This window comes from Bombina bombina, chromosome 7 (assembly GCF_027579735.1).
Source record: "Bombina bombina isolate aBomBom1 chromosome 7, aBomBom1.pri, whole genome shotgun sequence".
Lineage (NCBI taxonomy): Eukaryota > Metazoa > Chordata > Amphibia > Anura > Bombinatoridae > Bombina > Bombina bombina.
The window spans coordinates 46,900,413-46,913,840 of record NC_069505.1 but is presented as its reverse complement, the minus strand read 5'-3'; the positions used below and the strand labels follow the sequence as shown (position 1 = coordinate 46,913,840).

Below are 13,428 nucleotides of genomic sequence, written 5' to 3'. Positions count from 1 at the left end.
AGAGGAGCCATGAACTCCTTTAAAGTGAAGATTTATTTTTGCTTCATCCTCTAGCAGTTTTTGTTTTAAGAACACATCTCTTTCCTTCCTATTATCTTGATACCTTTTCCAGTTTACCGAGGTACGATATAAACAGTATTTTCTATAAGAGATCCTGACTTTATTCACAATTTGTGTTTCACGTGCTCTGCTCTTTTTCTTAGCTATGCCAACATATGTCTGTATTTCCCCCCGCATAAAAGCTTTAAAAGCTTCCCAAAAAATTTCCGGTTTGTTAAAGTAACTTACATTGTCAGAATAGTATCGCTGCCACAGAGATCTTAAAAAGTTAACAAATTTGGGATTAGTATATAAGTATCGGGGGAAATAAAAACTCAACGTTTGAGTCCTGTTTTTAAGACAGGTGGGAAATGACACAGAGATAATCACATGATCTGATATGATAATATCTCCAATTCCTGTCTCTAGATTCTGAATAGAAAGTTTCTCTGAGATTAGAAGAAAATCTATTCTGGAGAAAGTACCATGTACTTTAGACTCACAAGAAAACGACTGTTTATCCGGATTTTTTAAACGCCATGCATCTACTAATCTCAGCTTCGTACAGAATTGTGATAGGTATTTTGCCTGTTTCTCATAGACTGATCTATTTTTGTTAGAGAGTCTGTCTAAAGCAGGACATAGAGTAGCATTAAAGTCACCCCCTAATATTAAATTTTCAGTGATAAAAGGAAATAATTTAATTTTTATAATTTCCCAAAATTCTCTAGAGAATTTATTTGGGGCATAGACGTTACACAGTACAAATTTTGTGTTCTTTATAGACACTTGGATGAGAATATATCTAGCCGCAGGGTCTACTTCTACCTTGTCTATCCTATACTCCAATTCTTTATGAAAAAGAATGACAACCCCACACTTTCTAGACACGCCAGAAGTAGAGACTACTTCCCCTACCCATTTTGTCTTCAATTTAAAAGCTTCTTGCTCATTAAGATGAGTCTCCTGAAGGAAGACAACATCTGGTTTATACTTAGCTAAGGTTTTAATAATTAATTTGCGTTTAATGGGGGAAGTTATCCCAGCTATATTCCAAGATAAAATCTTAAGTCCTTCCACCATCTAAAATCAGGCTAAATAGCCAATTTATAAGGGACAACCCAGTCGGGGTGCATCGAGGGCGCGGCGGGGAGCTGGGAGCGGCGGAGGGAGAGAGAAGAAGAAGGAGAAAAAAAAAAAAAAAAAACACAAATAAAAAAGCAACGATAATTACAGCAAAAAATAACAACCTGCTAACCAACTCTAATATGGAAAGACTGCTATTCACCATTACAGAGTAACGTCAAGACATCTGGCAGTTTTCCTAACTAAGCTTTCTAGGATTAACTGCTTTCAATGTATTTTTTAACTTCTGCAGCCTCGTCAAATACATGTCTAATACCCTGATTCTCTACTATAATTCTGGCTGGATAAACCATCCAAGCCTTTAACCCTTTATTTATTCATTGCGTGCAAAGGGGGGCCATTAGTCTTCTTTTCGAGGAGGTCTCAATAGAGAAGTCCTGAAACAATAGTACCCTGCTATTTCCAAAGACTTGAGGCTCAGATTTTTTAAACAGTTTCAGTAAATCAACTTTGTCTTGGAATCTTAAGAGTTTGAATAGACAGACTCTACTTTTTGTAGCTCCATCCGAAGCAGACTTCTTGGGGCCTAATCTATGGGCACGCTCAATCGAAAGTGGTAACAAATGGGGGGACATACCAAGTGCAAGAGGTAATGTAGTGGACGTAAATTTTATTAAGTCCTCATATTCTGCCAGTTCGGGGAGCCCCACTAGTCTAATATTATTACGCCTGGAGCGATCCTCAAGATCCTCCAGGCGTAACTGCATATTTTTAATTTTAGATTCTTGTTTTTGTAAAGTGTCGGCCTGCCTATGAGTCTGATCTTCTATATCAGAGATCCTGGACTCTGCTTCTGTTAACCTTGTAGAAAACTGTCTTACTTCGGCAGAAAGTGAACCTATTTCAGTAGAAATTGAGCCTAGCTCTTTTTTAATCGCCTCAAATTGCGGTGAAAATAGTTCAGACATTTTAGCAATAAGGGCTTGAGATTCAAAAGGGGATCTGCTGGCTTCCATAGTGCTATCTATACTGGTATCAATTGTTTTATTTTTCTTGTCTTTTGATTTTGCAGGCATTTTAGGTGAGTTAGATTTCCCCTGAGTGATACATTTTTCCATTTAAATGTGAGAAGGAAAAAAAAAAAAAAAAAAGGGGGGGGGGGACACCCCCCGTGACCACTGCCGGGCAGAGCCAGGCAAAACAAAAGTGCAAGGTGTATATCTTAAACAAGCGTGTAACAAACTTCTCTTGCTACCCTTATCCCCTTATCTGTTATTATTATTCCGTGAGAGAGAAAAAAAAGTGAATATATATTTTTTTTGTTTAGTGATAGAGTAAAGCCTGCAGTCTCATGAACAAATAAAGCTTTTTCTTTCTCTTTAAACCAGTTAGATAGTCTAGACTCCTACAAGACCTATTTTCTTTATAGGGGAGAGAGGATAATATAGGGAGAAAGCCTCACCCACCCTAATAAAAGTTTATACAAAACTTGCAAAGAAATTTGAAGTTGTAGAATTGATCAGCATTACACATATTATTGTGACTTCACCAAATCAGCATTAATTCTGAACTCCTATGAGTCTTACTTTTGTTGAAAAAATATTGACCATATAGCAAGATAGAAAGAACTTTTCCCCTCCCTTGTAGTAATCAGTACAAACTTAACAGGTTTCTTAAAATGTACTAAATTAAGCAGCATTAAATAGATTTTAAACCATTTAGAATTTCTCTAGAAAATGCTCTGATATCAAGCCAATTAGCTGTAGTATTCGCCAAGCAGTAACACAAAATTCATATATGTAAACAAGGACATAGTGATAGACACATAGATCTGGAGAGAGTCCGATTTTAAACCTCTTTAATAGTGCTAGAGGGATTCTGTTTGCCCCTTCCTGTAGTAAGAATAAAAAGTTTGTACTATAACCCTCAGGATACAATATAGTAAAGCAAGGGACACACCAGATACTTTAACCAGGTATAGCAACAGTCTCTCCTTGCAAAGATATTGAAAACCAGATCCCCTTTTTTTTTTTTTTTTTTTTCTTCCTCTTTCCTGTATAATAGCTGCGGTAACACACCACCTTCTCCAGCCCACAGCAATGAATTTAGAGCCCGTCAGAAATAGTCAAACATGGGCAGAAATAGCAGAAAACACTCACAGTCTATGTGCTTCAATGTCCAATGCGCCTCGGTCCTGGGGGAGCTAAGAGCAACTGAGGACATCCGAGTTTTGCAGCGAACATCTGCTCCCCTCCTCGAGTTTCGCAACTGATAGACTGTAGTCCTTCCGTGAGCCGATTCTGCTGTGACGGCAGCTGTGACGACAGCTCCTTGGCACACCTCTGATTCTGATTGGGCGAGAAGCCGGGCTTGCCTTATCCACACACGTGATTGGGCACTTTAATCCATCTGGTTTTAACACATACGCCGTCTACGGGGGTCTACGGCTCAGCAGTTAGATATAGCCGCAAAAGTACACAGTGCTCTAGGAGGTCTAGGGGCCCCACAACGAGCACTTATTACCCTCCTTCAGGCGCCGGCTGTAAGATAAAGCCCCATATTCAGCCTTCACGGTGCACTTTGGAGCAGCCTGTGCTAACAGCGGTAAACAAATGACAGCAGTAGATTCCGTGGTCTGTGGTTTTTAAATAAGTCTCAACAGCAGATAGTTGCTATCCTAGAGACGGTAGCAAGGTTGCGACTCTGTCCGAGGAGCCGAAAATGACTCTAGAGGTTTTCCTGCTTGGACTTGGATGTATTCGCCCACTCCCTGGGATGCAAGCTGCACCGGCAACGGGAGAAACAGCAAGGGGAGAGAATTGGAATAACTTGTGCTTCGTGCACACGCCAATTCCAGCATGTGTGCTGCTCAGCACAACTCCTCTTACCGGAAATCCTCTCAGAAAAAACGAGCATGAAATTTTAAGCAACTTTCTAATTTACTCCTATTATCAAATTTTCTTCATTCTCTTGGTATCTTTATTTGAAATGCAAGAATGTACGTTTAGATGCCGGCCCATTTTTGGTGAACAACCTGGGTTGTCCTTGCTGATTGGTGGATAAATTCATCCACCAATAAAAATGCTGTCCAGAGTACTGAAACCAAAAAAAAGCTTAGATGCCTTCTTTTTCAAATAATGATAGCAAGAGAACAAAGAAAAATTGATAATAGGAATAAATTAGAAAGTTGCTAAAATTGCATGCTCTTTCTGAATTACAAAAGAAAAAAATTGGGTTCAGTGTCCCTTTAAGCATAAAATACAGTGCTTATTGGAGTTCACAAAATGCCATAAGTAAACAATATTATTGGAATGACTCAGAACTCCTATCATAGTGCACTATGATTATGCAATCTCTATAAATAATACATGCAGATAATACCAAAAATTGCCAAATATACATCAAATTCCCTAAATAAATAAATAAACGCCTGTTATTTCACAGGTCAAAGATCAATTTCCAGTTCTATGATGGAGGAGAAATATCCAATACAGAAATGTTCCATATACTTGGGTAAAGTGAATAAATGGAGTAAGCCTGGATGTTGACAGGATAGCTCAATAGCAAACCCCTTGGTTAATAACAACTGAGCATTTCTAGCAATCCCTCAGTATGGCTACGGTAATCCTGATTTTCAGCAATAATGAATACTGTGTATATCAGCGTGTTCCGCCGTAGCGGTGAATACTTGCAGTTACTAGAGAGTTCCACTATCGCGATGCCACACCTCCTAGGTAATTCTGTTGATGTCACTATTATTGGTGACCGATTGTCCTAGGGTGCTCCTCTCTGTGCTTTCCAGTGATACCTCATAAGCCAACTGTTTGTGTCTCCAGCCTCCAGGCTACTGTAATCACAGGTCTCCGTACTTGAAATACTCAGCTACTGTGTCTCCAAACAACACTGCATGTATTATTTTTAGAGATTGCATGATCATAGTGCACTATGATAGGAGTCATTCCAATAATATTGTTTACTTATGGCATTTTGTGAACTCCAATAAGCACTGTATTTTATGCTTAAGCTGTTTGCTCCTTTTTGTGTAGTGTTTGGATGCTATTTAGCATTGTTTTATTATTATTATTATTTAGCTATTGGGGGACTTGTCACTGTTCAGGGAGTATATCTACTAATTTATAGGGATTGGTTAGTGCTGGATAGGAATTGCTTAAGAATCTTTTTTATCTTCATATATACACAGCACATAGAACGTTTGACACTCTCTTCCAAGCACACAACTAGATTAAAAGCAGAATGGAAGATTTAGATACAGCAATTGGCAAAATGGTAATAGTCCCAGGACCACATCAAGATCTCTTCCTCCCTAGGTCCCTAACCTACAGCCACACAATGCACGGCTTCAACCAGACACACAAGGGTGACACAAGCCCTTTGTCATTTACCTAGACACAAACAAAACACAGACATAGACTGCACTCTCAAGCCAGACTGGGTACACATCCTATGACCCTGCAAAACTCACTGCCCTGGGTGCTCACCAGCACTCACAGACAGCTGCACAGCTTTCAGTGACTCAGACAGTTAACCCCAGACAAGCCTGGGTGCAAAGCCCATAGGCAAAATTATTAACACAACACAAAGAAAGTCTGGCACTCTCTTGCAAGCACACAGCTAGATTCAAAGCAAAATGGAGGAAAACGTTTTAATCTAGCTGTGTGTTTGCAAAAATGTGATTTACTTTTTACCTGAAAAAAAATTCTAGCGGGGGGCAACCCCCCCTTCCTCCAGACACCCATGCATAGTAGTAATTTGAAAACACTCTTAAAGCTGCATGCTCTATCTGAACCATGAAGGTTTAGTTTTAACTTTCATGCCCCTTTAATTGTGCTCCTTTTTTCTGTCTCCTGATGTGTCCTCTTTCTTTTCCTTAGCTGCACACTTTGGTACCTCCTTCTCTCTCTTTTAAATCCTACCTGGTTTCCTCCCTGACTCTACTCTCAGATACAATAAGAAGCAGCTAAGCCGCATCTACCCCAAAGGGACGCGAGTGGATTCTTCCAATTACATGCCGCAGCTCTTCTGGAACGCCGGGTGTCAGATGGTAGCGTTAAACTTTCAAACTCTCGGTGAGACCTGAAACATAAATAGCAAACTTATCACATGTACAACACTAAGTTATACTATAGAGTATTTATTGTACCAGGTTATAGCTTTAAAGAATAACTATTATTTATACTATAGGGAATTTATTGTACCTGGTTATTAGTTTATAGAATAACTATTATTTATACTATAGAGTAATTATTGTCCCAGGTTATTGGTTTCTAGAATAACTATTATGTATACTATGGGGTATTTATTGTACCTGGGTATTAGTTTATAGAATAACCATTATTTATACTATAGAGTATTAATTGTACCTGGTTATTGGTTTATAGAATACCCATTATTTATACTATAGGGTATTTATTGTACCAGGCTATTGGTTTATAGAATACCCATTATTTATACTATAGGGTATTTATTGTACCAGATTACTGGTTTATAGAATAACTATTATTTATTTTATAGGGTATTTATTGTACCAGGTTATTGGTTTATAGAATAAATATTATTTATACTATAAGGTAATTATTGTACCTGGTTAATGGTTTATAGAATGCCCATTATTTATACTATAGGGTATTTATTGTACCAGGTTATTGGTTTATAGAATACCCATTATTTATACTATAGGGTATTTATTGTACCAGGTTATTGGTTCATAGAATAACTATTATTTGTACAATAGGGTATTAATTGTACCATGTTATTGGTTTATAGAATAACTATTATTTATACTATAGGGAATTTATTGTACCAGGTTATTGGTTTATAGAATAACTATTATTTATACAATAGGGTATTAATTGTACCATGTTATTGTTTTATAGAATAACTATTATTGATACTATAGGGTATTTATTGTACCAGGTTATTGGTTTATAGAATAACTATTATTTATGCAATAGGGTATTAATTGTACCATGTTATTGGTTTATAGAATAACTATTATTTATACTATAGGGAATGTATTGTCCCAGGTTATTGGTTTATAGAATAACTATTATTGATACTATAGGGTATTTATTGTACCAGGTTATTGGTTTATAGAATAACTATTATTTATACTGTAGGGCATTTATTGTATCAGGTTACTGGTTTATAGAATAACTATTATTCATACTATTGGGTATTTATTGTACCAGGTTACTAGTTTATAGAATAACTATTATTTATACTGTAGGGTATTTATTGTATCAGGTTACTGGTTTATAGAATAACTATTATTCATACTATTGGGTATTTATTGTACCAGGTTACTAGTTTATAGAATAACTATTATTTATACTGTTGGGTATTTATTGTACCAGGTTACTTTTTTATAGAATAACTATTATTTATATAATAGGGTATTTTTTGTACCAGGTTACTGGTTTGTAGAATAACTATTATTTATACTATATGGTATTTATTGTAACAGGTTTAAAGAATAATTATTTATACTATAGGGTATTTATTGTACCTGGTTATTAGTTTATAGAATAACTTTTATTTATACTATAGGGTATTTATTGTACCTGGTTATTAGTTTATAAAATAATCATTATTTATTTATTTTATAGGGTATTTATTGTACCAGGTTATTGGTTTATAGAATAACTATTATTTATACTGTAGGGCATTTATTGTATCAGGTTACTGGTTTATAGAATAACTATTATTCATACTATTGGGTATTTATTGTACCAGGTTACTAGTTTATAGAATAACTATTATTTATACTGTAGGGTATTTATTGTATCAGGTTACTGGTTTATAGAATAACTATTATTCATACTATTGGGTATTTATTGTACCAGGTTACTAGTTTATAGAATAACTATTATTTATACTGTTGGGTATTTATTGTACCAGGTTACTTTTTTATAGAATAACTATTATTTATATAATAGGGTATTTTTTGTACCAGGTTACTGGTTTGTAGAATAACTATTATTTATACTATATGGTATTTATTGTAACAGGTTTAAAGAATAATTATTTATACTATAGGGTATTTATTGTACCTGGTTATTAGTTTATAGAATAACTTTTATTTATACTATAGGGTATTTATTGTACCTGGTTATTAGTTTATAAAATAATCATTATTTATTTATTTTATAGGGTATTTATTGTACCAGGTTATTAGTTTATAGAATAACTATTATTTATACTATAGGGTATTTATTGTACCAGGTTATTGGTTTATAGAATAACCATTATTTATACTATAGCATATTTATTGTACCAGATTATTGGTTTATAGAATAACTATTATTTATACTATAGGGTATTTATTGTACCGTTTGGCTATTATTTATACTATGGTATACTTATTGTACCAGGCTCTAGCTTTATAGAATTACCATTATTTATACAATAGAGTATTTATTGTACCAGTTTATTGGTTTATAGAATAATTTATTTATAATATGGGATGTTTATTGTACCAGGTTACTGTTTTATTGAATAACTTATTTATTGGTTCATAGAATAACTATTATTTATACTATAGGGTATTTATTGTACCATGTTATTGGTTTATAGAATAACTATTATTTATACTATAGGGAATTTATTGTACCATGTTATTGGTTTATAGATTAACTATTATTTATACTGTAGGGTATTTATTGTATCAGGTTACTGGTTTATAGAATAACTATTCTTTATACTATAGGGTATTTATTGTACCAGGTTAGTGGTTAATAGAATAATTATTATTTATACCATGGGGTATTTATTGTACCTGGTTATTGGTTTATAGAATAAATAGTATTTATACTATAGGGTATTTATTGTACCAGGTTATTGGTTTACAGAATAACCATTATTTATATGATAGGGTATTTATTTACCAGGTTATTGGTTTATAGAATAATCATTATTTTAACTATAGGGTATTTATTGTACCAGATTATGACTTTATAGAATAACTATTCTTTATACTATAGGGTATTTGTTGTACCAGGTTAGTGGTTTATAGAATAATTATTATTTATACTATGGGGTGTTTATTGTACTTGGTTATTGGTTTATAGAATAAATAGTGTTTATACTATAGGGTATTTATTGTACCAGGTTATTAGTTTATATAATAACTATTATTTATACTATAGGGTATTTATTGTACCAGGTTATTAGTTTATAGAATAACTATTATTTATACTATAGGGTATTTATTGTACCAGGTTATTCGTTTATAGAATAACTATTATTTATACTATAGGGTAATTATTGTACCTGGTCATTAGTTTATAAAATAATCATTATTTATTCTATAGGGTGTTTATTTTACCAGGTTATTAGTTTTTTAAAATAACTATTATTTATACTTTAGGGTATTTATTGTACCAGGTTATTGGTTTATAGAATAACTATTATTTATACTATAGGGTATTTATTGTACCAGGTTATTGGTTTATAGAATACCCATTATTTATACTATAGGGTATTTATTGTACCAGGTTATTGGTTTATAGAATACCCATTATTTATACTATAGGGTATTTATTGTACCAGATTATTGGTTTATAGAATAACTATTATTTATAATATAGGGTATTATTGTACCAGGTTATTGGCTTATAGAATACCCATTATTTATACTATAGGGTATTTATTGTACCAATTGTATTAGTTTATAGAATAACCATTATTTTACTATAGGGTATTTATTGTACCTGGTTATTAGTTTATAGTATAACTATTATTTATAATATAGGGTTTTTATTGTACCAGGTTATTAGTTTATATAATAGCTATTATTTATACTATAGGGTATTTATTGTACCAGGGTATTAGTTTATAGAATAACTATTATTTATACTATGGGGTAATTATTGTACCAGGTTATTGGTTTATAGAATAACCATTATTTATACTATAGCATATTTATTGTACCAGATTATTGGTTTATAGAATAACCATTTTTCTTCTTAAATGGAAAGAGTCCACAGCTGCATTCATTACTTTTGGAAAATAAGAACCTGGCCACCAGGAGGAGGCAAAGACACCCCAGCCAAATGCTTAAATACTCCTCCCACTCCCCTCATCCCCCAGTCATTCTTTGCCTTTCGTCCCAGGAGGTTGGCAGAGACGTGTCAGAATTTTTAATTTTTGTTTTTTGTCTCTTATGGAGGGTAGTACTCTTCGGCATGGGACAAGAGTCAGTCTCTCAGTGAGGGCTTGGATGAAAGTTAGAGTCCGGAGATGCAGGGAGAGTCTTTCTGCAAAACCATCCCGACTCATATTAACAGCTCCTCAAGTGTTGTCGAACTTCGCTCCACTGCCTGCTTTCTTCTCTCAAGTCCATGGCGGAGGCAATGCTACTATTCGTCACACTTGAAAGGCTGTGTTCCTGTTCCACGGCGTTGATTCCGGTAAGATCGTTTCATTTTAATTTATCGTCAATGTTCTGTAATGTTAATGTTTTCCCGAGAGGTGACGCACCTTTTCAGGTCTAACTATAGGAGATAATGGTCTCCGTGAATCTCTGTTAGTATCTTGGAATAAAGGGTTAATATCTCCTGAGGGGGGTTATTGAACAGGGGGGGTTATAATCATGTTTGTTATGTGATTCAACCTGCTTATGTGTGATTTTTATGGGATCGTGGTTGGAACTTTAAATCCTTTGGAAGTGACGCAGCCTTTTGGTTGGGAGCGCTTTTTTTGGCTGTTCGGTTCACCTTGTGTTCGGGCTTGGTTCCGTTCCGTTCCCCATTTCCGCATTCCTGACTGTGTGGCGAAGGAGATATTCTAGTACGCCGGGGTCTGGTCACAGCAGGTGATGAGTGCCCCAGCCATTGTGGGTGTCAGGTGCCGTTTTTGTTTTCATACTTTAGTCCATATTGATATTTCTTCTATCCAGTTATGATGCTGAGACTGTGATCATTTCAGATTCAGTTACGGAGGATTCTGATACGAGACTATTTTGATTTCAGATTCTGTGTCCGGTGACAAATACGGATTTTCCTCGTTGACGCATGTCGACCAGTTTTGTTCCGTATGCCATTTTAGAGCCCCTTCTTCCTCGAGCTCGGGGACTAAAGGGACTACTGAGCCATCTGCCTCTGGGGGTCCTGTCCTCCGAGAGGCGAGTTCCCTACCAATTCATACTTCTACACATGCGGTAACCCAGTTTCTGATTCCTCCATGCAGGGTGGCGTGTTCCCCCTGGAGGTTGCAGCACGTTTTCGCTTCCACATAATGTTGCCGATTGTTCCTCTGCAGAGTCCAGACGTTTCTTTAAGAATGTGCTCGTGCCCTATTGTCCTGGGCCTTCCACCTTGGGGAGGGCCTTTACAGTTCCCGGCGGGTGTAACTGTCCCTGAGTGTTGTGCCTTTCGTTACAGGATTGCGTGACTTTGCGTATTGCTCATACATGTTTTTCAGTTATTGAATGACCCTATCGTTACCAGATTTGGGGATTTTCAGTCTGCTGATTCGAGAGGTGCACCTCATTAGACATTTGGGGATGAGGTAATCTCCTGATTGTCATTTGTTTGAGATCTTTCCCAGTTTTTGAAAGATAGGGCTCCGTTTGGCTGGTCCTGCGGGTAGGCCTGTGTCTTTTTGGGCGTTAACCTCCGGGTTGCCTTATATTTTATTTGTATCCGATGGAATGTATTTTATTTGTTTTTGTTTACTTCGGGAACCTTCTGAGATTGATACTCTTTGTTAATTCTTCGGAAGTTGTTTTGGACATGTTGGTCTTATGTTAAAAATGTCTGTTGTCTGTTTTTTCTCCTATGAGGGAGAATTTATGCAGCGTGCCGGTTAGGATCCTAGGTGCAGGCTGGTCCTGTTGGGTTCGTTCGGTCTTGCAGATGTTCAGAAACATGGCACTGTGCTGCTCGGCTGATTCGGTAGAAGCGCTGAGTGCTCAGGTTATCATTGTTTTTCATGTTCAACTAAACATTCGAGAGGACCTGTGGGTCCATGAGGCGGGAATGATTGTTTCAGTCCTTATAGCCTTCAGTCATAGATGGCCGGGCAGGGGAGTTTCCCGCTGCGTCACTCTATCTGACATCTGATTTCATCAGAACCTAGAGCCTCCCCCATGTGGTGGAGGGTTGGAGGGATTAACGCCCTTACCGCAGTTGAGCGGTTTGGCCTTAATTTTTTAGGCCTCTGGATTTGTCCTTTTGGGCTTGATCCAACAACTTGTACAGGATAGCTGTCTAGCATGCGGAAGGTTTGCAGTTTGAAACCAGTTGCAGCTCTTCACACCTTGCAGGTGTACGCTTAAGCTGTTTATAGTGTTTCTAGATACAGCTCTTACTCTTTGACGTGTACTGTCTGTCTGAATTATAAGAGACCTTTGGGTCTTCTTCCATTGTCTCTGGGTGAGTTGGATCTCCCTTTAGGGATCTGTGTTTCCAGGTGATGGTTGTTCCCTGCAGGGACTTTGTTTAGTTCGGGGTTTTCCGGAGCTGGGTAGGCTTAGTGCCTTTCTCTTCCTTGTGTCTTTTGCTTGTGTGGAGGTGATAGGGAGACTAGTCCTGCTAGTAGGATTTTTTGACCTTGAGGTATCCCTTGGTTGTCCTGAGGCTTTGAGAAGTATCTTCATAAGACTTCTAGTCTTGCTCCTTAGATCATTGGACTTTAGATAGGGGTGGTTCCTTCTTTTGGTCGGGGCTTTCGAGTTCTTCTCGCTATCCGTATTCTCTGGATATGCATCCATATCCCTTGTGTCTGGCTTTTTGGTCAGTTGGGGTGTTAAGTTCTAGACTAAGGTTTGCCTGAACTAATAGGTGCCCAGACCTGTTTTTCTCCCTTGCTGAAGCTTCACTTGGCCTTTTTCCTGACCCAGTTTTGGGTGGTTTTGGAATCTTGAATCTCAGGGCTGGTTGAGGTGTTCCACGGTTGTGGGAACTTGGGCTATGTCCTTGCTCCCTCTACCTGACAGAGTATTTTTTACTCTTTACCACAAGAGTAGCCCATGTCATCTTGTGGTTAGCTTTGTGACTTGCGCCTCAAGGGTGGTTGGTTCCTTCCCAGCTGCTGGCGCTGGATGTCCAATTTCTGGTGCACCTTAGGGTTGCATTCCCCTGGTCAGCTTGCCAGTGTTCACGTGGATTCCCTGCTCTGCAGGCAAATGGGTTGGCTGTGCCTCTGCTTGGCAAGCTATTTGTATGGGGATCCTTTTCTAGGTCATCTGTGTTGGGAATTTATCTTCCCATTAGCCGGTTGCTTCGGGCCTTGAGGAGTTGTTGCCCTTCCAGCATTATCCTTTTTCTTTAGGGAATATTCTCC

At 36.9% G+C, this 13,428-nt stretch overlaps 1 protein-coding gene across 1 annotated transcript in view; it reads left to right on the top strand.

Moving 5' to 3' along the window:
• The window catches only part of PLCB3 (phospholipase C beta 3), a gene marked incomplete in the record, with an annotated part of 460,897 nt that overhangs the window by 344,585 nt on the left and 102,884 nt on the right, over positions 1-13,428 (top strand). The window contains 1 exon segment of the mRNA XM_053720071.1: positions 6,088-6,212. Coding sequence (XP_053576046.1) covers positions 6,088-6,212 — 125 coding nt within the window.